We start from the raw sequence: 27,679 nt of genomic DNA, 5'->3' as shown, positions 1-27,679 counted from the left end.
TCAAAAGTTTGGGGTCACCCAAACAATTTTGTGGAATAGCCTTCATTTCTAAGAACAAGAATAGACTGTCGAGTTTCAGATGAAAGTTCTCTTTTTCGGGCCATTTTGAGCGTTTAATTGACCCCACAAATGTGATGCTCCAGAAACTCGATCTGCTCAAAGGAAAGTCAGTTTTGTTGCTTCTGTAACGAGTTAAACTGTTTTCAGATGTGTGAACATGATTGCACAAGGGTTTTCTAATCATCAATTAGCCTTCTGAGCCAATGAGCAAACACATTGTACCATTAGAACACTGGAGTGATAGTTGCTGGAAATGGGCCTCTATACACCTATGTAGATATTGCACCAAAAACCAGACATTTGCAGCTAGAATAGTCATTTACCACATTAGCAATGTATAGAGTGTATTTCTTTAAAGTTAAGACTAGTTAGTTATCTTCATTGAAAAGTACAGTGCTTTTCCTTAAAAAGTAAGGACATTTCAATGTGACCCCAAACTTTTGAACGGTAGTGTATATATATATATATATTATATATAATAAACACAGAAAACTCGGATACACATTCCTTTGTAACTCATCTCCAATGTATTCAATATTCTCAATGATTTCCAGTTTAAAATGACTTATTACTACTAAGCCAGACAAGGGCAAGACTACATCAAGACTGGCGAGTTACAGGTTGTAGTAGTGTCTTGGCAATCCTGTTAAAATACAATTATAAATCATCCTTGGAAGTGCACACCAAGACTTTTGATGAAAAAACTTGATAGATAACAAAAATACTGTACAATACCTATAACAAAAAAATGCCCTCAAGTGCACTTCGCTCATGCAGGCCATACCACAGTCACACAGTTGCAAATGTGTTTCAAGACTTAAAAGCGTTCTTTGTCTTTATTCACTTCGATCCTTCGGCTCCTTGTATTTGTATTGGATGTAATCAAAGATGTCTTTTTCACTATCCACCAAAAGAGGCTCCCCTGCCACACCTACAACAAAGCAACAAAGACAAATGAGGATAATTCAACAGCAAACCGAGATGATGGAGATTACAGAAGCCCATTAAAGGGGTCATTTTGGGGCACAATTCAAATGCTACTTCAGAGCTGTTTAAACCCTTCCTTTGGACCTATTTTGCAGTTCCGATTTATGTCTGTGCAGTTTGATTAAGGTATGAAAGTGATCTGACCTCCAGTCCAAATGACAATTGAACCGATCACAGATGTGTGTTAACAGCATAAATATAACCAAGTTCAGGCTATTAACTTATTTATGATAAATGATAAATGGGTTATACTTGTATAGCGCTTTTCTACCTTCAAGGTACTCAAAGCGCTTTGACAGTATTTCCACATTCACCCATTCACACACACATTCACACACTGATGGCGGGAGCTGCCATGCAAGGCGCTAACCAGCAGCCATCAGGAGCAAGGGTGAAGTGTCTTGCCCAAGGACACAACGGACGTGACTAGGATGGTAGAAGGTGGGGATTGAACCCCAGTAACCAGCAACCCTCCGATTGCTGGCACGGCCACTCTACCAACTTCGCCACGCCACCTATTTAAAATGTATTTTTTATTTGTTTCTACAAAGTTTGCATGTTATCCAAGTCTTTTTAAAATAAAATAAAAAAATTGTTTGGAGCCTAGAAAGTGCCCTTTGTTGATTATTTTTGACATGCTACTCACCAGTGACCCCAAGTGGTCTTATGGTGTACTCGTTGAGTGTGAAGCCCTTCTCCAAAGCATGGGTTCTCATGTTTTTATTGAAGATATCACTCCCAGTGAAATACAAAATACCACAGTAGTACTGGTCCTTTGGGATTAACCTACAGGTAGCGGGCGGAGTGACGTATTACCATAAAACACATTTGGTTTGAAAAAATAAAAATACAGAAATATATAAAACATTGCACCTGATATCAATGCGCCTGTGAAGGTATTCTTCCTCATCTTCATCTCCTTGCTGCAGCTGGCAGACACCCTGGAAACACACAAATCAGTAGATTGTTGTCACGTGCTTTATGTGTGCATGTATGTTGACTCTCCTAACTAACTGCATCAGTATTGCCAAAATGCAGCGAGTACATCGGGGCCCTCACCATGAACTTGGTGTCCCCTTTGGATAGCGTGTCAGTCACAAAACCAATAGACTCCAAATGTTCTACCACAGCATGGAGAAGCTTAGGCTGGAAAACAGGTTTACACATACAGGTTACATTCAATTCAATGGCAACATATTGTTTATAGATACTTACTTGCTTCTTCTCAGTCTGAGAGGTGAAGTCAGGGTGGGTCAGCAAGATATCAATATCACCACTGGAGGCAGCGCCTGAACATTTGGAGTCAGGGTCTCATTATTAATGAAGTAACAGCAATGTCATTGTATAGTGAAACTTGTGTTTACCTCTCCTGTAACTTCCACATATTGTCCCTATGTAGACTGTATCAATCTTCCTCAACTCTCCAAGAATAAGTGTCTAAACAAGGACAACATAAAGGTTTTACACAACCTGTTAGTGACAATTATAAGAAACCTTCATCACCTCCATCTTTTCCATTTCAGCTCGCGGAATCCTTTTCTCAAAGTCTTCAAAATATCTGAATGAGGTAGATTTGAGTAATGTGTGAGAAGAGTTCAGGAACTATGAGACATTGTACCACTTGACAACAAACCCACTGGAGTCCAATCTTCTGGTGATGGTTAAGCTTGTGCTCAATCTTCTTCAAATCTAAAAATAGAACAACGAAAGAAACAAACATTTGTGTGGATCTTGGACAGAGATACATTGTCGTGTTTTGCAAAATTACCTTCAAGACTCTTTACGCCTTCTTCAAAAAACTTCCTGGCAGCTGCTGGGCTAAGTGCACACAGAGAAGAGGCACATTGTTACATCTGCTGTATTTGCTCAATCAGATTTGATTTATTTGAACATATATAGTTTCATACATAGTGATCACAATTTAAAATTTTCATTACGTGTCCAAAAAGGAGTAGGAAGAAGCGGTGCTTATTAATCCTACATATTTTCCACTTCATATCAATTACTTGCACATATGTTCACTCCCTGTGCTCTGTATGTACACATTTCAATCGGTGGAGTGTTAATACAACAGTTTCCCTCAGAACAAGGTAAGTCACTCTTAATGAGATAAATGATATCTCCTTTTTTTTTTAAAACCCAAGTTCAGACATTTACCAGTATTCTCCTTCTTTGTACTTTGTAAACACTTGTAGTTTGAAGAGTTTCTTAAAGTGGATCATATCAGTACATTGTTTCACTTCTTTACTTAATCCATTCCATAATTTAATTCCACATACTGATATGCTAAGTCTTTAGTGTTGTGTGTAAATACAAACGTTTTAGGTAAAATTGTTCTCTAAAGTTATATTTCTCTTCTTCCCTTGAGAAGATTTGTTGTACATTTTTGGGTAACAGGTTATCGTTTTCTCTGTACATAATTGTAGCTGTTGGCAAATTCACCAATTCATTGTATTTCAATATTATTGATTCAATAAATGAAGGATTTGTATGTTCTCTATATCTAGCATTGTGTATTATCCAAATTGACCTTTTTTGTAACACGATTAGTGAATGAAGTGTACTTTTGTAGTTGTTTCCCCATATTTCTGCACAATAACTCAGATATGGTAACACTAGCGAGCTGTCAAGAATATGGCGTGACTTTTGGTCCAGAACATATTCTGCTTTATTAATTATATGATTATTTCTTGCTACTTTGTTGTATATTTTTTTACATGAAGTTTCCAATTTATTGGATCATCTATTATTACATTTAAAAAAAAAAAGGTTTTCCTTTACTCTTTCAATATCTACTCCGTCTATTTGTAGTTGTGTGTGACTTTCTTGTCAGCTCTTACCGAGATTCAAAGATAGTCTGTTTTTTTCTAACCATCTTTTTAATGCGTTAATTTCTTCTGTTATTTGTATTTTGTGTTCTCTCCTGAACAAAATGCTGTTGTGTTTTCTGCGAATAATACTCATATACAGTAATTGGCCTTTATTCACTCAGCTGCGGAGAGTACCAGGTTTCTATTTATGATGTAAGGGTTGCTTTTGTTTGTACAAATGTTTTCAATTATTTTTACCACAATTTAACAATTATACAAACAGTCCGAGTCAAAAGTTTAGAGACACTTTTCTATTCAGTAGAATGAGCAAGTGTGTTTACATTTGTATGTTGTATCATGGCCTATATCACTATCTCAAGGCTAAATCTGTTCCACAACATTTTTCTGTAACTTAGCTATCTTAGTAGACCTTTTTCCCCCATTTGCAAGTCAATGTTAAAATATGTTGGGGTAAAAATAGCACGCACTTGAGGGTATCAGATGTTGCCTCATGTTTGATTTTTTTTTTTTTTTACTGAAAGGAAAAAGGAGTTGTCTATTTATGAGGTGAGGCGATTAAATGGAAGTTACACATTAAGATTAATTGGAGCATGATATCTATTACAGTGGGGTACTTATTTGAGGAAAGTCTAAGTCTAAAGAAGGAAAATTATTTTGACATTGCTGAATTTTGTTACATGAACTACAAAATAGGTCATTTTTATCTGTTACATCGTAGCTTCTTACCCGATTCCGGTTACTCTTGTGAGAAAATTGATGGAAGAGCTGGTGTCATCATTTCGAATCTGAAAATAAATAAAAGGTGTCTCTATAATAAAGGCCTGGGCAATTGTTTTGACTTGGGGGCCACATTGAGAGAAAACAATGTGTATTGGGTCTGGTGTGTAAAATACAGATATATATTAGGGATATAAAAATTAATTGGTACAAATCGAAAACCAATTTAGACTTAAGAGATATGAGTACACTGTTTGGCGAGCCTCTGGATCGATCTATATCTAGTATGGATCAGTCGATGTCCAGTTGGACAATCATAAATTGGTTGGTTGGAGCTGTGCTACAAAATATGGCCGCTCTAATTTTGCGAGACTTCTGTGATGACGTAATACAAGAGTAATGTTCTCATTTGCGACTGACAACAACAGAGCAACAGACAGCACCAAAAGAGTTTACAAACAATTCACCCCTGAATTAAGCAGCGATAAAGTAGCGGTAACACGACTAATCAAAGCACCCATCTGTTGTGACGGTATGGAGACACTTAAAGGCCTACTGAAGTGATTTTTATTTATTTAAACAGGGATAGCAGATCCATTCTACGTGTCATACTTGATCATTTCGCGATATTGCCATATTTTTGCTGAAAGGATTTAGTAGAGAACAACGACGATAAAGTTCGCAACTTTTGGTCGCTGATAAAAAAAAGCCTTGCCTATACTGGAAGTAGCGTGACGTCACAGGAGGAAGGATTCCTCACATTTTCCCATTGTTTACAATGCAGCGAGAGAGATTCGGACCGAGAAAGCGACGATTACCCCATTCCTTTGAGCGAGGATGAAAGATACGTGGATAAGGAACGTGAGAGTGAAGGACGCATCTTTTTTCGCTCTGACCGTAACTTAGGCACAAGGATTCATTGGATTCCACACTTTATCCTTTTTCTATTGTGGATCACGGATTTGTATTTCAAACCACCTCGGATACTATATCCTCTTGAAAATGAGAGTCGAGAACGCAAAATGGGCATTCACAGTGACTTTTATCTCCACGACAATACATCGGCGAAGCTCTTTAGCTACTGAGCTAACGTGATAGCATCGGGCTCAAATGCAGATAGAAACAAAAGAAATAAACCCCTGACTGGAAGGATAGACAGAAGATCAACAATACTATTAAACCATGGACATGTAAATACACGGTTAATAATTTCCAGCTTGGCGAAGCTTAACAATGCTGTTGCTAACGACGCCATCGAAGCTAACTTAGTTACGAGACGGCGGCGGGCGTTGTAGCTTTCGACGACACCCCGGCCGCCATCAGAGTCGGCAAGAAACATATATTTCCCCAAAGTTACGTACGTGACATGCACATAGCGCCACGCACGTACGGGCAAGCGATCAAATGTTTGGAAGCCAAAGCTGTACTCACGGTAGCGCGTCTGCTATCCATCTCAAAGTCCTCCTGGTTGTGTTGCTGTAGTCCGCCGCTAATACAACGATCGCACCTACCGCTTTCTTCTTTGCAGTCTCCATTGTTCATTAAACAAATTGCAAAAGATTCACCAACACAGATGTCCAGAATACTGTGGAATTTTGGGATGAAAACAGAGCTTTTTTGTATTGGATTCAATGGGCCCGAATACTTCTGTATCAACGATTGACGTCACGCGCATACGTCATCATATCTAGACGTTTTCAACCGGAAGTGTGGCGGGAAATTTAAAATTGCACTTTATAAGTTAACCCGGGCGTATTGGCATGTGTTGCAATGTTAAGATTTCATCATTGATATATAAACTATCAAACTGCGTGGTCGGTAGTAGTGGGTTTCAGTAGGCCTTTAAGCAGGTGATGAAGGAGCTAGGGATGCTAATGCTAGCCGAGCTACCAACTGGTAAGACAAGGAAACTGATTTGAAAGACTTCCAGCCCCAACTTAGCCACAGCTTTGTGAGGTAATCACATCATATCCTTCACTGTTCATTGTGCCAAAGATAAGTTAAAGTTAAAGTACCAATGATTGTCACACACACTAGGTGTGGTGAAATTTGTCCTCTGCATTTGACCCATCCCCTGGGAGGTGAGGGGAACAGTGGGCAGCAGCGGTGCCGCACCCGGGAATCATTTTTGGTGATTTTAACCCGCAATTCCAACCCTTGATGCTGAGTGCCAAGCAGGGAGGTAATGGGTCCCATTGTTATAGTCTTTGGTATGACTCGGCCGGGGTTTGAACTCACAACCTACTGATCTCAGGGCGGACATTAACCACTAGGCCACTAAGTAGACCTAGCTGCACAGTAGAATGAACCAGCAGAATGGCACTTTGAAAAAGTATTTGAATTTCTACACTGAAAACCTGGCAGCTTTTCCAAAAGTGTTTTGTCTGAGTCTATTTAAAAAATTAACACAATGACATTGTTCTGACCTGATACATATATATTTTTTAAATGCAAAGATTCCATCTGCATCGAATCGCATCAAACTGTATCGCATCTAATCGTAATGCTTTAAAATGTATTGTTAGCAAATCGTTTTATGTCATTTCAGGCAGAGATGCACACTACTAATTATATCCATCCATCCATCCATCTTCTTCCGCTTATCCGAGGTCGGGTCGCGGGGGCAGCAGCCTAAGCAGGGAAGCCCAGACTTTCCTCTCCCCAGCCACTTCGTCCAGCTCCTCCCGGGGGATCCCGAGGCGTTCCCAGGCCAGCCGGGAGACATAGTCTTCCCAACAAGTCCTGGGTCTTCCCCGTGGCCTCCTACCGGTTGGACGTGCCCTAAACACCTCCCGAGGGAGGCGTTCGGGTGGCATCCTGACCAGATGCCCGAACCACCTCATCTGGCTCCTCTCGATGTGGAGGAGCAGCGGCTTTACTTTGAGCTCCCCCCGGATGGCAGAGCTTCTCACCCTATCTCTAAGGGAGAGCCCCGCCACCCGGCGTAGGAAACTCATTTCGGCCGCCTGTACCCGTGATCTTGTCCTTTCGGTCATAACCCAAAGCTCATGACCATAGGTGAGGATGGGAACGTAGAACGACCGGTAAATTGAGAGCTTTGCCTTCCGGCTCAGCTCCTTCTTCACCACAACGGATCGATACAGCGTCCGCATTACTGAAGACGCCGCACCGATCCGCCTGTCGACCTCACGATCCACTCTTCCCCCACTCGTGAACAAGACTCCTAGGTACTTGAACTCCTCCACTTGGGGCAGAGTCTCCTCCCCAACCCGGAGATGGCACTCCACCCTTTTCCGGGCGAGAACCATGGACTCGGACTTGGAGGTGCTGATTTTCATCCCAGTCGCTTCACACTCGGCTGCGAACCGATCCAGCGAGAGCTGAAGATCCTGGCCGGATGAAGCCATCAGGACCACATCATCCGCAAAAAGCAGAGACCTAATCCTGCAGCCACCAAACCGGATCCCCTCAGCGCCTTCACTGCGCCTAGAAATTCTGTCCATAAAAGTTACGAACAGAATCGGTGACAAAGGGCAGCCTTGGCGGAGTCCAACCCTCACTGGAAACGTGTCCGACTTACTGCCGGCAATGCGGACCAAGCTCTGACACTGATCGTACAGGGAGCGGACCGCCACAATCAGACAGTCCGATACCCCATACTCTATGAGCACTCCCCACAGGACCTCCCGAGGGACACGGTCGAATGCCTTCTCCAAGTCCACAAAGCACATGTAGACTGGTTGGGCAAACTCCCATGCACCCTCAAGGATCCTGCCGAGAGTATAGAGCTGGTCCACAGTTCCACGACCAGGACGAAAACCACACTGTTCCTCCTGAATCCGAGGTTCGACTATCCAGCGTAGCCTCCTCTCCAGTACACCCGAATAAACCTTACCGGGAAGGCTGAGGAGTGTGATCCCACGATAGTTGGAACACACCCTCCGGTTCCCCTTCTTAAAGAGAGGAACCATCACCCCGGTCTGCCAATCCAGAGGTACCGCCCCCGATGTCCACGCGATGCTGCAGAGTCTTGTCAACCAAGACAGCCCCACAGCATCCAGAGCCTTAAGGAACTCCGGGCGGATCTCATCTACCTCCGGGGCCTTGCCACCGAGGAGCTTTTTAACTACCTCAGCAACCTCAGCCCCAGAAATAGGAGAGCCCACCACAGATTCCCCAGGCACTGCTTCCTCATAGGAAGACGTGTTGGTGGGATTGAGGAGGACTTCGAAGTATTCCCTCCACCGATCCACAACATCCGCAGTCGAGGACAGCAGAACACCATCCGCACCATACACGGTGTTGACAGTGCACTGCTTCACCCTCCTGAGGCGGCGAATGGTGGTCCAGAATCGCTTCGAAGCCGTCCGGAAGTCGTTTTCCATGGCTTCTCCAAACTCCTCCCATGTCCGAGTTTTTGCCTCCGCGACCGCCGAAGCCGCACACCGCTTGGCCTGTCGGTACCTGTCCGCTGCCTCCGGAGTCCTATGAGCCAAAAGAACCCGATAGGACTCCTTCTTCAGCTTGACGGCATCCCTCACCGCCGGTGTCCACCAACGGGTTCTAGGATTACCGCCACGACAGGCACCAACTACCTTGCGGCCACAGCTCCAATCAGCCGCCTCGACAATAGAGGCGCGGAACATGGTCCACTCGGACTCAATGTCCAGCACCTCCCTCGTGACATGTTCAAAGTTCTTCCGGAGGTGGGAATTGAAACTCTCTCTGACAGGAGACTCTGCCAGACGTTCCCAGCAGACCCTCACAATGCGTTTGGGCCTGCCAGGTCTGTCCGGCATCCTCCCCCACCATCGCAGCCAACTCACCACCAGGTGGTGATCGGTAGAAAGCTCCGCCCCTCTCTTCACCCGAGTGTCCAAAACATGAGGCCGCAAATCTGATGACACAACTACAAAGTCGATCATGGAACTGCGGCCTAGGGTGTCCTGGTGCCAAGTGCACATATGGACACCCTTATGTTTGAACATGGTGTTCGTTATGGACAATCTGTGACGAGCACAAAAGTCCAAAAACAAAACACCACTCGGGTTCAGATCCGGGCGGCCATTCTTCCCAATCACGCCTCTCCAGGTTTCACTGTCGTTGCCAACATGAGCGTTGAAGTCACCCAGTAGGACAAGGGAATCACCCGGGGGAGCACTTTCCAGTACTCCCTCGAGCGCATCCAAAAAGGGTGGGTACTCTGAACTGCTGTTTGGTGCGTAAGCACAAACAACAGTCAGGACCCGTCCCCCCACCCGAAGGCGGAGGGAGTCTACCCTCTCGTCCACCGGGTTGAACTCCAACGTGCAGGCTTTGAGCCGGGGGGAAACAAGAATTGCCACCCCAGCTCGTCGCCTCTCACTGCGTGCAACGCCAGTGTAGAAGAGAGTCCAGCCCCTCTCGAGAGAACTGGTTCCAGAGCCCTTGCTGTGCGTCGAGGTGAGTCCGACTATATCTAGCCGGAACTTCTCTACCTCGCGCACTAGCTCAGGCTTCTTCCCCCCCAGCGAGGTGACGTTCCACGTCCCAAGAGCTAGCTTCTGTAGCCGAGGATCAGACCGCCCTGCCTTCGGCTTCCGCCCAGCTCACAATGCACCCGACCTCTACGGCCCCTCCCATGAGTGGTGAACCCATTGGAGGGGTGACCCACGTTGCCTCTTCGGGCTGTGCCCGGCCGGGCCCCATGGGGACAGGTCCGGCCACCAGGCGCTCGCCATCGTGCCCCAACTCCGGGCCTGGCTCCAGAGGGGGGCCCCGGTGACCCGCGTCCGGGCGAGGGAAATCTGAGTCTTTGTTGTTTCATTCCCATAGAAGTCTTCGAGCTGCTCTTTGTCTGATCCCTCACCTAGGACCTGTTTGTCTTGGGAGACCCTACCAGGGGGCATGAAAGCCCCCGGACAACATAGCTCCTAGGATCATTGGGACACGCAAACTCCTCTACAACGGTAAGGTGGCAGCTCAGAGAGGAGTACTAATTATATATATATATATATATACATACACACACACACACACACATTTATATAAACATACATGCACACACATATACATACATACACACAAATATACATATTTACACGTATACATACATATATACACACACACATACACATGTGTACACGCATGCACATAGCTGTAAAAATCTGCTGTACAGTATGTGTGATTTGGGCCCTTGTTTCAGGAACAACAAAAAAAACTCAGTCTGATTAAATGCTACAAACGTTATGACAAACCATCTCAAAAAACAGAATGGAATTGTAAATGTTTTTACTCAATGAGACACATGAAAATAAAGTGTGGGATTTCAAATATTAAATATGAACGATAAAACACTGATATTAAAAACACTCCTCTTTTACTTATCACACCACCTCCTCGATCGACATCTTTAACAATCAAGCGAAGCGCAACAAAAATGCAACAAACACGGCAAAATATGAAACCAAAGGGTAAAAAAACATACAATCTGACACAATATCACTTTTCTGCAGAAATCTGTTGTAAAAATCTGCTTCCGCATCTGTCTCTGACAGCTGCGTTTCACGCTGGCTGCACTGGAAACACTAAGTGGAAACAAACCCAGCTCACAATGCTTGGTGCCTTGTCTGAGCTGCTGTGAAGTAGATTACTGTAATAACTCATATCACTCAAAAGCGCAGATTCCAACCATTGAAATACTTTCTATAGTTAAAGACTTACGGTAATTTGAAAACACATCATAATAATTTTGATGTTAAAGGTTTAAAAATAATTATGTGGGAACGTCCAGCGGGCCAGTATGAAAATCTTAATGAGCCGTAATTTACCCAGAACTGCTAGAATACAATGCAGTGGTACTTCAATTTACGAGCACCCCAACTTCCAAGTATTTTGAAATAGGATCCGTCTCTCTGCTTTTTGTCATGCTTTAAGTTTCAAGCATAATTTTAGTTTTGAGCCTCCACGCCGCTGGTTGAAGTGGTGATTGTCCACAGCCAGAGTTCGAATCAGAGGAAAAAAAACGGCGGACATTTAATCATGAAAATATGTAAAAGCTGCCGATGGTGTGTCCGGCGTGTTGCAGTTTGTTCCATCTCCTGACTCCACAAACTGGACCACCGACCATTACCTTTGCTCACTGGGTCTTACACACAGACATACATATCGGTTGCTGTCAACTCTGATCTCCGGTCCATCACTGAAAGATGTTCGCGTAACATAAACAACAATTGACAATTCCTATTGTTATACGACGCAAACCAGCAACATTGCCTTAACATAATTACATTAATTCATAAAACTACTGTAGTTGTTTGTTGAACTTTCTAGTATATGGTTTTTCAAACAATATTTTAATCTAAAAGTAAATTTTCCTAGACATGGTACACGTTAGGGCAGCACGATGGCATGTGCCTCACAATACGAAGGTCCTGAGTTCAATTTAAAATTTTCGGGATCTTTCTGTGTGGAGTTTGCATGTTCCCTCTGGGTACTCCGGCTTCCTCCCACCTCCAAAGAAATGCACCTGGGGATAGGTTGATTGGCAACACTAAATTGGCTCTAGTGTGTGAATCTGAGTGTGAATGTTGTCTGTCTAACTGTGTTGGCCCTGCGATGAGGTAGCGACTTGTCCGGGGTGTACCCCGCCTTCCGCTGATTGCAGCTGAGATAGGCTCCAGCACCCCCTGCGACCCCGAAAGGGACAAGCGGTAAAAAATGGATGGATGGATGGATGTTACATGTTAAAGGGGTACTGCACTTTTTTTTGGAATTCACAATCATTATGAAATGGGAGCTCCTCTATTTCGGCCATAAAATTCAAATAATAACCATTTAAAATACTACAACAATAATCATTTCGTGATTTTAATATTCACCAAATATTAGTGATAGTTACTATAAGCGCTAACGTGGACAAACTATTTATAGCAGCGCTGTGATTACAAACCTGTGTACAATTTCGACACGATCGACTGGCGAGGTGCTTCCTCGGTTCCTTGCTCCCTGGAAGTTTATTGTAGATCATAAATCATGCATCTCACCTGGACAGAAGAAGTCTGAGGCCGTATTCCGACATATTGGTACAGTTCGACAGCACTTTCGGACCTGGAGATGGCGAGAACGACAGGAAGAGAAGCTTGGTCCCCCCCACCCTTACCCCGTTCTTTCGCGAGGATTATGGTAATTCTTTATCTAATTGGGAATATATGAGCATCCTAGCAGTCGCCATCCTATTGACAGCAGACCTTGCACATTAAGTGACGTTTTATTATGTTTGTTGGCTCTCATGAAGTCTGCAGTGAGGAATAGTCAAAGATGAAGAACAAAAAAAGCAAACGTTGTGATGCGTTTCTGAAACGTATGCGCCACCTATGCTTAAAATGATCAAAATACGTAAATATGAAATGTTATTATAAATGTGCCCGTTACTACATTACATATATACTTACAACTTGTATATAAAACCTCAATGTAAGTGTTTGGGTGTTTTTTTAAGGGCTTTATTAACAGAATAGAGTGGCTCCCATAGGCTCCATTGTAAGCTGACTTTTGATTGCATGTATTTAATATTTAGCATGCAAAAAAAACTAAAAAACCAATCCGTCGTCATGTCTTTCATAATGATTGTGAAAATTCCCAAAAAGTGTAGTTCCCCTTTAAAACTGTGGTGTTCTGTGGGGCGAAGCCCCGATTAAATTGATTTAAAATTTATTTGGACAACATTGATTTGACATCGTGTTTTGAGTTACAAGCTCAGTCGTAAAAATACATGTTATTGAAAAATACTCACTTTTTCCAATTTCCGTAGTGTTCCCGTCTGTAGGAACTCGTCAATCTTTTCAGCTATTTTAGCACCCACTCCATCCTATTGAGATGTGGAAAAACAGCAATATCAAAATATATGAGATGTTTTGTTGTGAAGTGGTAAGTGCATCCATGGCTTGACAAAAGTCATTCAACATTTTCAATTGCTATTCAAAAAATATATAACCTGCTACCCAAGAATGTACAACAATTCTTCTCAACAAAGGAGGAGAACTATAACCTTAGAGGAATAACTAACTTAAAACATTTGTATGCTCGTACAACACTTACAACCTTTAGTATATCAGTATGTGGAATTAAATTATGGAATGGCTTGAGCAAAGAAATCAAACAATGCACCAATATGATTCAGTTTAAGAGACTGTTCAAACTACAAGCGTTCACAAAGTACACAGAACAAGAATTATGATGAACATCTTGAACCCTTTTTTTTGAGACAAAGATTATTTATGTATTTAATATTTGTTTGCTTACTATGGTATATTATTTATTTGTTCAATGTTCTGTTACAGAGAACAAGGAAATTGGATAGCATTGCTATGGTATGAAAAGGGTTAGGATTAAATAAGCTCTGCTTCTTCCTACTCCTTTTCGACGTGCTGTAATGAAACAATGGAGTTGTGTGATGCATTACATTGAATCGTATGCATGTTCGAAATAAACAAACTGAAACTGAACTGAACTGTTTTTGGCTGTATTGCCCAGCCCTATTACTACATATACAATGATCTATTTCACCAAAATCATACTGGTCATCTGTAATATGACAAAACTATCAATTATTACTACACATAGAGTGTATATAATTCTGTCTTTCACTATGACCATAGCCACAAAGTACGTACCAGCTTCTTGGCTTCTTCACCATTTCTGATCTTATTAGGATACTTGGCAATTGTTGAGGCTGCTTTCCTACATTGAAATAGGAAACTTGGTTAGATAAAAAAATAAAACTAGTACAATGAATTACAATCTCATGAAACTATTTGTCAAGTTAAGTCAGTGAAGCTGCAGTTAAAGGAACAGTATGTTAACATCCATCCATCCATTTTCTACCGCTTGTCCCTCTAGGGATTGCGGGGGAGGGGTGGGGTGTTGGAGCCTACGGGGCGGTATAGCTCGGTTGGTAGAGTGGCCGTGCCAGCAACTTGAGGGTTGCAGGTTCGATCCCCGCTTCCGCCATCCTAGTCGCTGCCGTTGTGTCCTTGGGCAAGATACTTTACCCACCTGCTCCCAGTGCCACCCACACTGGTTTAAATGTAACTTAGATATTGAGTTTCACTATGTAAAAGCGCTTTGAGTCACTAGAGAAAAGCGCTATATAAATATAATTCACTTCACAAACATAATTCACTATACAAGCTGCATTCAGGCGGTGTACACCCTGGACAAGTCGCCACCTCATCGCAGGGCCAACACAGTTAGACAAACAAAACATTCTCACACTAGGGCCAATTTAGTGTTGCCAATCAACCTATCCCCAGGAGCATGTTTTTGGAGGTGGGAGGAAGCCGGAGTACCCGGAGGGAACCCACGCAGACACGGAGAGAACATGTAAACTCCACACAGAAAGACCTCGAGCACGGGCATCGAACCCAGGACCTTCGTATTGTGAGGCACGTGCACTAACCCCTGGTCCACCGTGCTGCTGGTATGTTAACAGTGTGGTTTTATTATTAGCACAGTACCTGTAAGCGTTGTACTTGTGAATTGCCCTGTTGACGTTCTTTTCGTAGTTAGCCAGCTCTAGAAACAGAAAATACATTTTCAACTCAAAATGTTTTACTATAACAGTAATTATGAAGTTATGAACCTATGTTTAAAAAATACATCTATATTTGTGTCTTCTTCAAAAAACACAAATTTCATTTAAGCTAACACAATAGCATTGCTCAGCGGTTAGCTTTGGTGCACATACCCACAAGAAAGTCTGTTATTCCTTCGTTTAGTGACTCTTGTGGGGCTTTTCTCTTGCTCATGGTTCAGCCGTCAAATCCTCCGAACAGTTCAGTAAAAAAATCCGGTTAGACTTGAAGGCGGTATAACTTAAACGTGTTTTATTGTGAACTAGCCTTCTGGCTAGCACATGAACAATGACTGAAATAGGCGACGAGACACGCAGGGGGGGGGGGGGGCGGGGTTACGTCGTGATGACGTAAACTCCTTCTTGTCAAACAAAAATAGGTTTAGTTATAAAATCTTTAACCAACAGTATATTATTTTAATTTGGAAAATGATTTGGGAAAAAAAGACAAAGACAACAGTACATTATTTTAATTTGGAAAATGATTTTGGAAAAAAGATAAAGACATTTCCGGTTATCATCTTTACAACAGTATATTATTTTAATTTGGAAAATGATTTGGGGGAAAAAAGACGGACATTTCCGGTTATCATCTTTAATCATGAGCGACTGCATGTCTCTCTCAGCCAACGTTCTCCAAAAAAACAAAACGACAAATATTAACCACTTAATCAATGTAGATGTCACAGGTTAGCTAAACAAGTATCGTTTTTAAAGAGACTTATTTAAAATAAATTCCCATCAACCGGTGGTTTTAAAAGTAGAATTTTCTAGTGCATGAAGTAGATACAGACATCACACTTTCAGTAACATCGTATTGCTAGATGGAAACTTTACCCAAACTTTATAATGGAAAACGCATATATGTACAACTGTGAATATTCATACGCAAGCTCATTTTGAGCCCTTTTCTCTTGCAAGGTGGATTATTACATTCTCAGTAAGAGTAACACTTTGTCCTACTGTATAATGTAACATCACACCATTGACATGGCAACACATAGAAGCTGGAATCTGATTGGACAAAAAAAAAAAAAAATTAAAAAAGATATTTTATATATATACAGGTAAATATATATATATATATATATATATATATATATATATATATATATATATATATATATATATATATATATATATATATATATATATATATATATATATATATATATATACATATATATTTTAGGGGTGTGGGAAAAAATCGATTCAAGTTTGAATCGCGATTCTCACGTTGTGCGATTCAGAATCGATTCTCATTTAAAAAAAATCTTATTTAATTTTTTTAAATTAATTTAAAATTTTTTTTATTTTATTTTTTTTATTAATAAATCCAACAAAACAATACACAGCAATACCATAACAATGCAATCCAATTCCAAAACCAAACCCGACCCAGCAACACTCAGAACTGCAATAAACAGAGCAATTGAGAGGAGACACAAACACCACACAGAACAAACCAAAAGTAGTGAAACAAAAATGAATATTATTAACAACAGTATCAATATTAGTTACAATTTCAACATAGCAGTGATTAAAAATCCCTCATTGACATTATCATTAGACGTTTATAAAAAAAAAAAAAAAAAAGAACAATAGTGTCACAGTGGCTTACACTTGCATCGCATCTCATAAGCTTGACAACACACTGTGTCCAATATTTTCACAAAGATAAAATAAGTCATATTTTTGGTTAATTTAATAGTTAAAACAAATTTACATTATTGCACACAGTTGATAAAACATTGTCCTTAACAATTATAAAAGCTTTTTACAAAAATCTACTACTCTGCTTGCATGTCAGCAGACTGGGGTAGATCCTGCTGAAATCCTATGTATTGAATGAATAAAGAATCGTTTTGAATCGGGAAAAAAATCATTTTTGAATCGAGAATCGTGTTGAATTGAAAAAAAAAAAATCGATTTTGAATCGAATCGTGACCCCAAGAATCGATATTGAATCGAATCGTGGGACACCCAAAGACCTACTATACTGAAGCAGTGCAGTTAAGAGACATGCTACAAAATGACACTACAATGAATGAAAATAATAGACGTTAAATAGCAATTTCATGGAAAAATACCAGAATTTAAATTGTAAATGGATATCAGGGCTTCTGATAGTGGTCAGTCCAGCAGAGGAGGCCTTGCAGCCACATGTGTAACACCAACATCCAAATAAACTATATTAATCCAGCAGGTGGGGGATGTTCCTCCTCTTCCTCTATGTGTGTTAGGAATTTATTTTGACATAAACCTTATCTCTGGAAAATATTTTAATGGCCTCTTCGATCTCAGAAAGTTTCCTATCAAGATGAGCCCGACGTGTGCGGACGCCCAGATTGTCAGCTTTGAGAGGCAGCAGTAGCAGCTCTGTCACTAGGGTGCGGTGGCCTATGGAGAGAAAAAAACACGATTTAATAAGTTAAATCTAAACAAGAACAAGACTTAAAAATGAAGAGGAAAAACATACTCTCTTTGAGAGACTTTAGAGCGTCCTGCCTCTCGCGGTCAGCCATTAAGGTGTGACCAGGTGGAATGGAAGGATTTACTGCGTTCTTCCTCCTCCGCTCCTCCTCTTCACGCCACTGCTTCTTCCTCTCCTCTAAGCTACAAGTTCAATGACCCCGTGTCAGAGTATGTGACTAAAAAGTATTTTGGTGGTTAGATGCAGCTCAAGAATACTCACTAATGAGGCACCTGGCCTATGACAGCGCTGGGCACTGGTTTGTCTTGAAGGTTTATCAGCGACTGAGATCTTTGCATGGTCTTTCCCGCAGCTTTGGCATTGTACTTGATGAAGTCTATGCTCTGACCTCTAACCTGTAACTATGCATAATCATGTTTATATCCATCCATCCATTTTCTACCGCTTGTCCCTTTCGGGGTCGCGGGGGGTGCTGGAGCCTATCTCAGCTGCACTCGGGCGGAAGGCGGGGTACACCCTGGACAAGTCGCCACCTCATCCCAGGGCCAACACAGATAGACAGACAACATTCACACTCACATTCACACACTAGGGCCAATTTAGTGTTGCCAATCAACCTATCCCCATGTGCATGTCTTTGGAAGTGGGAGGAAACCGGAGTACCCGGAGGGAACCCACACAGTCACGGGGAGAACATGCAAACTCCACACAGAAAGATCCCGAGCCGGGATTGAACTCAGGACCTTCGTATTGTGAGGCACATGCACTAACCCCTGTTCTACCGTGCTGCCCATCATGTTTATATTATGTAATTAATCTTGTGGTGTGGCGGTCTGAGATGTAGGATTTTCTTACTTGCAAATTGTCCTCTCCTATAGGTGAGCAAGACTTGGAGCGATGCAAGTTGACAGAGGACGCTGAGCGTGGTCTGGGCAGGGGCTGGCATTTATTGTTAGAATGACTCCTTAGGAAGTCCTGACACTGCGGTTTGACAGTCGGACTGGAAACCTGCACATAAGACAACAGCTGTGACGTAAAACTACACCATCTATTAAATTCTTTGTAACAAAAGTACTAATGCAGTGAGAGAAAATATATTTTAGCCTGTGAGCTAACAATTGAAAACTTTTGGGGTTTTTTTGTTTGTGAACTCTCATGGTAGATTTACAATCAGGATTTATGTGGCCCTAAAGAAGATTAAGTTGGACAACATCATTGAAAGGCTTATTGAAATACAAAGAAATTATAAAATTATGACCCAGCATTGACGATTAGATCGGACAAGCCATTGAAATGCCTGCTCGCTTGGAAAACAACGATCCATATCTACTATTCGACTCCCTTAAATGGCATTGACGCTGCTCCCAACAGACGATCCCCTGAAGGACATCACAGTGATAGCCCCCTGACATCCCTCCCCCCTCCAATAACACCTGGGAGTTGAACTTTGCTCGTGATGCCTGCAGAGAGAGACTCCCGGCCTATAGACACAACAAGACTAAACCCTGAACAGTGCATTTGACCCATCCCCATGTTCACCCCTTTGGAGGTGATGGGAGCAGTGAGCAGCAGCGGTGGCCGCACTCGGGAATCATTTTGGTGATTTAACCCCCAGTTCCAACCCTTGATGCTGAGTACCAAGCAGGGAGGCAATGGGTCCCATTTTTATAGTCTTTGGTATGACTCGGCCGGGGTTGGAACTCACAACCTTTCAGTCTCAGGGCGGACACTCTAACCACAAGGCCACTGCGCAGGTTTTAGTTTAGCAGGTGTTAGCAGAGAGATGCCCTGTTTTGTTTTTGTGTGTGGCTTTACAATAAAGGTGATTTACTGACATTGACGTTCTGGTCAGAGTGCACGCTGCTGATTGCAGAACCTGACGCTCCCCAGGATGTGGAAGGACAGAAATATATGCGGGTCTCCAAGAGCCATCAAAGACTAAACTGGGGCCCAAGGCAGACTTTATTTGGAGGTCTCCACTTTATTACAAAATGTTCTTCACATGATTTTTATACTTTTTTGAATCAAACAAGAATTCAATTGATGCATGTTTTTTACTAAAAATAATTTATAAAAATATGTTGTTCAAAAATATATTTTTGAATCACAAAATTACAATTTTAACATCATTATACCATAAATGTTTAAACCTTCCTAAATCAGCTATACTACCAGAATTTGAAGCCAGTATCGCTGCCTTCTAAAAGAACAACTAAAGCTGTGTGTCAAAGGAGCCAATGTGCTCATCTGGGAAATGTTGCCATTAAATTGCTGTCAGTGAGAGAATATTTTTGTGGTAACATTTCATTGAAGTGCCCTGTCATTAATTAATTACTTGAGATTTATATCACGGAGAATATTTGTTTCGTCTACAGCCCTCTATTTTTTTCTTTTGTTGACTTAATGGATGCTTGCACTTTTGTGTTGCTATGATTGTCACCTGTAGGTTTGTCATGAACTTGGATGGAACATTCTGGTATTTGGGTGAAGTCCAGAGAGCTTTGACTGGAGTTGAACGGGCTCTCTCAGCTTCCAGTTCTTTACAACGTCTCTGGATATCCCGAAGACGACGGACATTCTCCTTGCGAAAGTCACTCTTTCGTTCTTCTGAATTGGTCAAAGGTTATATGTACATCAATGTTGTCGGTAACATTCAAACTGGAAGTAAGGTAAATAAACTTACTTGGTTTAGAAATCTCTGTTGTGGGAAATATGTCTAGTTTAAGTAGCTCCCTCATGACGCCTCTCTGACCTCGTTCCTGGATGTGGGAGGCATTGGGGCTGATACGTGGGTGACCTGCTGAGGTACGAGCGTTGTAGCAGTCAGGGTGCAGAACAGGATCCGGAGCCAGGGGTCCTGAGAGTAGGGCTAACGTGCCGCCTCTGATTCCCTCCCGGAGATCTTGAGCTGGAAGGCGACGAAGAAAATGAAACCCATTAATTCATTCCGAAAAGTGTATCCTGTACTAGGATTGTATTTACATCACTAAAGATGCGATAAGGGCTTCAAATGCATGTAGTTTTTGATGCATTTTAAGTTTTTTTTTTAGAAGCAGTAGTTGTTTTTGGACCGGTTTCAGGTGGGTTATTTAGATTAAAATTAAGTGTTTTTGGTGTCAAGTCCGTTTTTTTTGCACAAACACAGCTGTTATGTTTTAAAGACAGGTGGATTTTTATTACCTTTTTTACGGCAAAGGAACCAACTATTTATAATTTGATATTGTATTTATTTTAGTTTTATATTATAATTACAATAAAAAGTTTTAAATGCATGTATTTATTGATGCAAATTATAGTTTTTGTTGCATTTTAAGTTTTGTTTTTGCAGAAGCAGTTGTTTTCGCTACTGAGGAGGGTGTTTTTGTAGCAAAATTGGGTGTTATGGTCCAATGTTTCATTCTTTGGCGAGCAAAATATTGTTTTTGGACAAATTTTGATGGGTTGTATGTAGGTCAAAATGAAGTGTTTTTGGTGTCGACTCTGGTGCTTTTATTGCACAGCTGTTATATTCTAAAGATATATATATTTATGATTGATCCCTTTTTACTGCAAATGAACTAACTATTTACATTTTGAAATTGTATAGTGTATTCATCATAGTTTTTGGTGCGGAATCTGGTGTTTTTATTGTTTATTGCACAAATTTTTATCATTTATTTCTTCTTTGTGTTTTACTGAAAATGAATAAACTATTTTTAATTTGATGGTCTAATTGTATAATTGTTGATTGTATTTATGAATAGTATCTCACAAAAGTAAGTACTGTACACCTCACAATTCAGCAACCATTTTGTAACAGAGTAAAGAAACTTGGATATACAAACTCCAAAACCAGTGAAGTTGGCACATTGTGTAATTCGTAAATAAAAACAGAATACAATTATTTGCAAATCCTTTTCAACTTATATCCAATTGATTAGACTGCAAAGACAGGATATTTAATGTTCGAACGGAGCAACTTAATTTTTGTTTTCAAATAATCATTAACTTAAAATTTAATGGCGGCAACACAGTGCAAAAAAGTTGGCACAGGGGCATTTTTACCACTGTGTTAAATGGCCTTTCCTTTTAACAACACTGTAAACGTTTGGGGACTGAGGAGACCAATTTTTGAAGCTTTTCAGGCGGAATTCTTTCCCATTCTTGCTTGATGCACAGCTTAAGTTGTTCAACAGTCCGGGGTCTCTGTTGTGGTATTTCAGGCTTCATATTGCGCCACACATTTTCAGTGGGAGACATCTGGACTACAGGCAGGCCAGTCTAGTACCCGCACTCTTTTACTATGAAGCCAAGCTGTTGTAACACGTGGCTTGGCATTGTCTTGCTGAAATAAGCAGGAGCGTCCATGATAACGTTGCTTCGATGGCAGCATATGTTGCTCCAAAACCTGTGTGTACCTTTCAACAATAATGCTGCCTTCACAGATGTGTAAGTTACCCATGTCTTGGGCACTAGTACACCCCCATACCATCACAGATGCTGGCTTTTGAACTTTGCGCCTATAAGAATCCGGATGGTTCTTTTCCTCTTTGTTTCGGAGGACACGACGTCCACAGTTTCCGAAAACTATTTGAAATGTGGACTCGTCAGACCACAGTACACTTTGCATCACTCCATCTTAGATGAGCTCAGGCCCAACAAAGCCGGCAGCGTTTCTGGGTGTTGTTGATAAATGGCTCTGGCTCTGCATAGTAGAGTTTTAACCTGCACTTGTACAGATGTAACGACAAACTGTAGTTACTGACAGTGGTTTTCTGAAGTGTTCCTGAGCCCATGTGGTGATATCCTTTACACACTGATGTCGCTTTTTCACGCAGGACCGCCTGAGGGATCGAAGGTCCGTAATATCATCGCTTATGTGCAGTGATTTCTCCAGATTCTTTGAACCTTTTGATAATATTACTGACCGTAGATGGTGAAATCCCTAAATTCCTTGCAATAGCTCGTTGAGAAATGTTGTTCTTAAACTGTTCGACAATTTGCTCACGCGTTTGTTCACAAGGTGGTGACCCTCGCCCCATCCTTGTTTGTGAATGACTCAGCATTTCATGGAAACTGCTTTTATACCCAAGCATGGCACCCACCTGTTCCCAATTAGCCTCACCTGTGGAATGTTCCAAATAAGTGTTTGATGAGCATTCCTCAACTTTCTCAGTCTTTCTTGCCTCTTGTGCTAGCTTTTTTTAAACATGTTGCAGGCATCAAATTCAAAATGAGCTAATATTTGCAAAAAAAAAAAAAAAAATCCCAGTTTGAACGTTAAGTATATTGTCTTTGGAGTCTATTCAATTGAATATAAGTTGAAAAGGATTTGCAAATCATTGTATTTTGTTTTTATTTACGATTTACACAACATGCCAACTTCACTGGTTTTTGGGGTTTGTACTTTAGAGTATAGTCCGCGTACAGATTGTATAGCAGTATGGATTTACTATCCAGTCAGGCTGACTCAACACATTATTGCCTAAATATTGTCGTAGAAGCGATGTAAAATGTGAATGAAATGTGAGGTGTGCTCACTTTTGTGAAATACAGTATAGTCTGTCTGTCCATGACTAACCTGAAGCAGGTCTGTTGTAGTACTGAGGAAACAGCGATGGGTCCGGAGGTATGGGTCCACATATTGATGAGCGCCCCTCACACATTGAAAAGCTGTCAATTTATAATAACAATGTCAGCAAACAGACTTGCAGGATTTCTAACATAACATATTATTCCCAATACCGACCCTATGCCAGAGTGGAAGTGTTTCCTGCAGCCTTAGACTATATAAATACAAATATAGTTCTCTCTCTCTCACCTTCCCTCTCCTACAATGATGATAAAAAGGTTCAAAGATTAAAAGGAATCTGTAATTATGTCAGCAACAATAACCTAAGGAACGATAGTGGCATAAATATAGGACTCATCAGTAACTGCGACGTGTAATATCAATATATTAACGGTAGCATTTTAAACAAAGATTAATCTAACGTGGCCCTCGAGAAGCAACACAAGGTACAGTCGAAATTATAAAAGAAAACGGTTTTGTTGCGCAAAATGGCTTAGAGAAATGCGTTTACCTCGACGATGTTGTTGAGCTGAGGATTAATATCGCCCACGCAGGCTGATGACGTTTGTTTGAGCGTCATCACCATGGCAACGGCGGCAGAACGTAATGAGATAAAAACTAAATGAATCTCGATTTGTACTGTGAATTGCATTGGAGAACAAATTGATTGGACATGAATACAGTAGTAACGACGATGATGCATCCAAAATATACGGGATTTTTTTCTTCAAATCATGTTTTATATTTGAAGCCCGGGCACATCGTTAGTTTCTCCCTTTCAGCAGCTACAGATGTTAGGTAGGGACACAGAACACGAATGCCTACGAGTGTAGTGCAAATATGAGCGTTTTAAGTAAGGTAAGAAGTACGGTATTATTTAAAAATGTGTTAATTCTTCTTTAAATATCCCATCTTATTACTGCATTAGCTATTTATGGACTTTTATTATTATTATTTAACTCTTAATCTTGCTTATAGTTCACAATCATAAGAGGCAAGAAGACAAAAGGTTTTTTTTTTTTTTTAACTTTCTAACATAAAAAATACTAGTTCTTTGTAGCTAGCAATGCAGCTAATGGAGGCAATCAATTCTACCTCTAAATCACTTTAAAATGCATTCACAAACTGTCAACAGTACTTCATTTACGTTCGGTAACCTGTATTATAACCAAACTGTAGCAAATTTTGTTATTGTAAGAGCGAACACTTATTTTTTTTTTTTTTTAAGAGTACTAAGACGACGTTGGCGTGCTACGGTATTAGCCATAAAGGCTAACTACGGAAAGAGATAAGATAGCTTCTACATCAACACGAATCGCGTTTGAGTTTGTAATGCACACAACTTTGATAGGAGAGCAACTTGTACTGACTGAAAAACACAAACAATCATATTACAGTAAACCTGGGCAAATTAAGGCCCGCCAGACTTTCCCCTAAATTTTTTTTAGATTTTTAAGATCGAAATTGTAGCCGCCATTATGATGTGCAGTGATGTTTTGAAATGACCGGAAGTCTTGAACGATCCAAAGTATTTCAATGGTTGGAATCTGCGCTTTTGCATGATATACTAGTTATGGTAAATGGTAAATGGGTTATACTTGTATAGCGCTTTTCTACCTTCAAGGTACTCAAAGCGCTTATGACACTATTTACACATTCACCCATTCACACACACTTTCCCACACTGATGGCGGGAGCTGCCATGCAAGGCCCTAACCACGACCCATCAGGAGCAAGGGTGAAGTGTCTTGCTCAAAGACACAACGGACGTGACGAGGTTGGTAGTAGGTGGGGATTGAACCAGGAACCCTCAGGTTGCTGGCACGGCCACTCTCCTAACCCCGCCACGCCGTCCCTCAGTTTTACTATGGTCATCTACGTCACAGCAGCTCAAGACAAGGCACCAAGCAGTGTGGGTTGGGAGCGTTTCCACAGAGTGTTTCCAGAGCGGCCGGCCTGCAATGCGTGTGTCAGGGACAGACGTGGAAGGACATTTTTACAACAAAGTTCTAAAGCTTAGTGATATACCAGATGTATCAGATTGTAGGTGGGCTTTTTTTTTTTTTTACCCTTCGCAATCCTATTTCGCTGTGTTTGTTGCATTTTTGTTGCGTTTCGCTTGATTGTAAATATGTTGATCGACATGGGGTGTGACGTTCATATGTTGTCAATATTCAGTGTTTTATCGTTCATAGTTAATATTTTAAATCCCACATTCTTTATTTTCATGTACATTCTGGGTGTCTCATTCAGTAAAAAAATTCCATTCCGTTTTTTAAGGCGGTCTGTCATAACGTTTTTAGCTTTCAATCAGACATTATTGTGAGTTTTTGTATTAGTTTATTAGTATATGTAAACATAGATAGATATACTGGCCCCCAGACACATTTCTTTGTCTAAATTTGGCCCCCCGAGTCAAAATAATTGCCTAGGTATGTATTACAGTATGTATAAAGTATTAGCCCACATTTCATGTTTTGTTTGTACACAGCGAGCCATAGAGCGCATGTACTGCATGGCTTCAAGTTCCACAATTTGGAGCGTCGATTCACTTTCGCCTCACTCTCACGGCTTCTGTCTCACTCTTCCTTTATGCTGGCTTCTAGAAGCAGTAGTTCATCCTCCATAAATTCAGATTCAAAAGTATAAGGTTGTGAATCTTCATTTGCCCAAAAATAGTCGTCGTCTATGTTTGTTACCAAGTCTGCCATGATTAGAACACAGACAAGCGTTTTGTATCCGTAAGTAGAAACTCACTGGAAGTCAAAAGTGCGCTGCTATGAAAACGGAAATAAATGCGCCAAAGAATTTGTTCCGGCAATGATTAAAATGACCAAAATAGGGTAAATATTGTACATACTACATATTGTTATGAACGTGTCTGTTACTACATTATATATACTTGCAGTGTGTATACAAAACATTAATGGAGGGTTTTGACGTTGCTTTTAGAGAGCTTTGAATGCTCATCAGTCACACCTTCCAAGTGTTTTTTTATCATCTTTAAACCCCCCACCTAAAAAAAGAAGTGTGTCTCTCACAGTGATTGTGAACAATAGGCATCATTCAAAAAAAAAGTGCAGTTCCCCTTTAAGTGGTTCTTACAACTCACTCATGCAATTGATCCGCATGACAAAAAATTTAATCTTCCCAAAAACTGCTATGAAAATATAATGTATTAGTATTCTTCTGTCTATTAGATCAACATCAGCCTGCCATAACTTATAGACATCTGATATTGTTTTTAGGGCTCTCAGATCGGTAGGTCGAGTCATACCAAAGACTAAAAAATGGGACCCATTACTCCCTGCTTGGCACTCAGCATCAAGGGTCGGAATTGGGATTTAAATCACCAAAATGATTACCGAGCGCAGCCACCGCTGCTGCTCACTGCTCTCCTCGCCTCCCAGGGGGTGGAACAAGGGGATGGGTCAAATGCAGAGGATAATTTCACCACACCTATATCAGTGGTACTTTAACCTTTTAATGGTCTGTATGTTTACATACTGTGACGTCACTAATTTTACTTTTATTACAAAACCCAAAACCAGTGAAGTTGGCACGTTGTGTAAATGGTAAATAAAAACAAAAAGTAATGATTTGCAAATCCTTTTCAACCTATATTCAATTGAATACACTACAAAGACAAGATACTTCACGTTCGAACTGGAAAACTTTATTTTTTGCAAATATGAGCTCAATTGGAATTTGATGCCTGCAACATGTTTCAAAAAAGCTGGCACAAGTGGCAAGAAAGACTGAGAAAGTTGAGGAATGCTCATCAAACACATAGAAAATCCCACAGGTGAACAGGTTAATTGGGAACAGGTGGATGCCATAATTGGGTATAAAAGTAGCTTCCATGAAATGCTGAATTATTCACAAACAAGGATGGGCGAGGGTCACCACTTTGTGAACAAATGCGTGAGCAAATTGTTGAACTGTTTAAGAAAAACATTTCTCAACGAGCTATTGCAAGGAATTTAGGGATTTCACCATCTACGGTCCGTAATATCATCAAAAGGTTCAGAGAATCTGGAGAAATCACTGCATGTAAGCGATGATATTAAGGACCTTCGATTCCTTCAGGCGGCACTGCATCAAAAAGCGACATCAGTGTGTAAAGGATATCACCACATGGGCTCAGGAACACTTCAGAAACCCACTGTCAGTAACTACAGTTTGTCACTATATCTGTAAGTGCAAGTTAAAACTCTACTATGCAAAGCGAAAGCCATTTATCAACAACACCCAGAAACCCTGCCGGCTTTGCTGGGACCGAGCTCATCTAAGATGGACTGATGCAAAGTGTAAAAGTGTTCTGTGGTCTGACGAGTCCCCATTTCAAATTGTTTTTGGAAACTGTGGACGTCGTGTCCTCCGGACCAAAGAGGAAAAGAAACACCCGGATTGTTATAGGCGCAAAGTACAAAAGCCAGCATCTGTGATGGTACGAGGGTGTATTAGTGCCGAAGGCATGGGTAACTTACACATCTGTGAAGGCACCATTAATGCTGAAAGGTACA

At 41.1% G+C, this 27,679-nt stretch overlaps 2 protein-coding genes across 4 annotated transcripts; both read right to left on the bottom strand.

The window, feature by feature from the left end:
- Window positions 1–568: 568 nt before the first annotated feature.
- On the bottom strand, window positions 569–15,472 carry polb (polymerase (DNA directed), beta). Its single transcript, XM_062025589.1, has 14 exons — window positions 15,283–15,472; window positions 15,053–15,110; window positions 14,210–14,276; window positions 13,330–13,404; window positions 4,605–4,663; window positions 2,816–2,865; window positions 2,685–2,736; window positions 2,551–2,605; window positions 2,412–2,484; window positions 2,263–2,336; window positions 2,107–2,193; window positions 1,921–1,988; window positions 1,694–1,833; window positions 569–991 (listed from the first exon to the last, which is right to left on the bottom strand). The coding sequence occupies exons 1-14, from the start codon at window positions 15,341–15,343 to the stop codon at window positions 897–899; spliced, it is 1,014 nt and encodes a 337-aa protein (XP_061881573.1). The 5' UTR covers window positions 15,344–15,472; the 3' UTR covers window positions 569–896.
- Window positions 15,473–17,067: 1,595 nt separating this feature from the next.
- enkd1 (enkurin domain containing 1) lies at window positions 17,068–24,082 on the bottom strand. Of its 3 annotated transcripts, XM_062025586.1 has the most exons (9): window positions 23,665–24,082; window positions 23,331–23,412; window positions 23,163–23,254; window positions 20,286–20,510; window positions 20,043–20,209; window positions 18,458–18,610; window positions 17,864–18,003; window positions 17,648–17,784; window positions 17,068–17,568 (listed from the first exon to the last, which is right to left on the bottom strand). In XM_062025586.1, exons 3-9 carry the CDS (start codon window positions 23,245–23,247, stop codon window positions 17,408–17,410), a joined length of 1,068 nt encoding a protein of 355 aa, XP_061881570.1. In that variant the 5' UTR covers window positions 23,248–23,254; window positions 23,331–23,412; window positions 23,665–24,082; the 3' UTR covers window positions 17,068–17,407. The 3 variants fall into 3 exon arrangements, with proteins under 3 accessions (XP_061881570.1, XP_061881571.1, XP_061881572.1); XM_062025587.1 differs by lacking the exon at window positions 23,331–23,412; XM_062025588.1 differs by lacking the exon at window positions 23,665–24,082 and having other exon boundaries at window positions 23,331–23,633.
- Between the last annotated feature and the right edge of the window lie 3,597 nt (window positions 24,083–27,679).

This window comes from Entelurus aequoreus, linkage group LG17, assembly GCF_033978785.1.
Source record: "Entelurus aequoreus isolate RoL-2023_Sb linkage group LG17, RoL_Eaeq_v1.1, whole genome shotgun sequence".
Classification (NCBI taxonomy): Eukaryota; Metazoa; Chordata; class Actinopteri; order Syngnathiformes; family Syngnathidae; genus Entelurus; species Entelurus aequoreus.
This window is presented reverse-complemented; position numbering and strand designations above follow the sequence as displayed.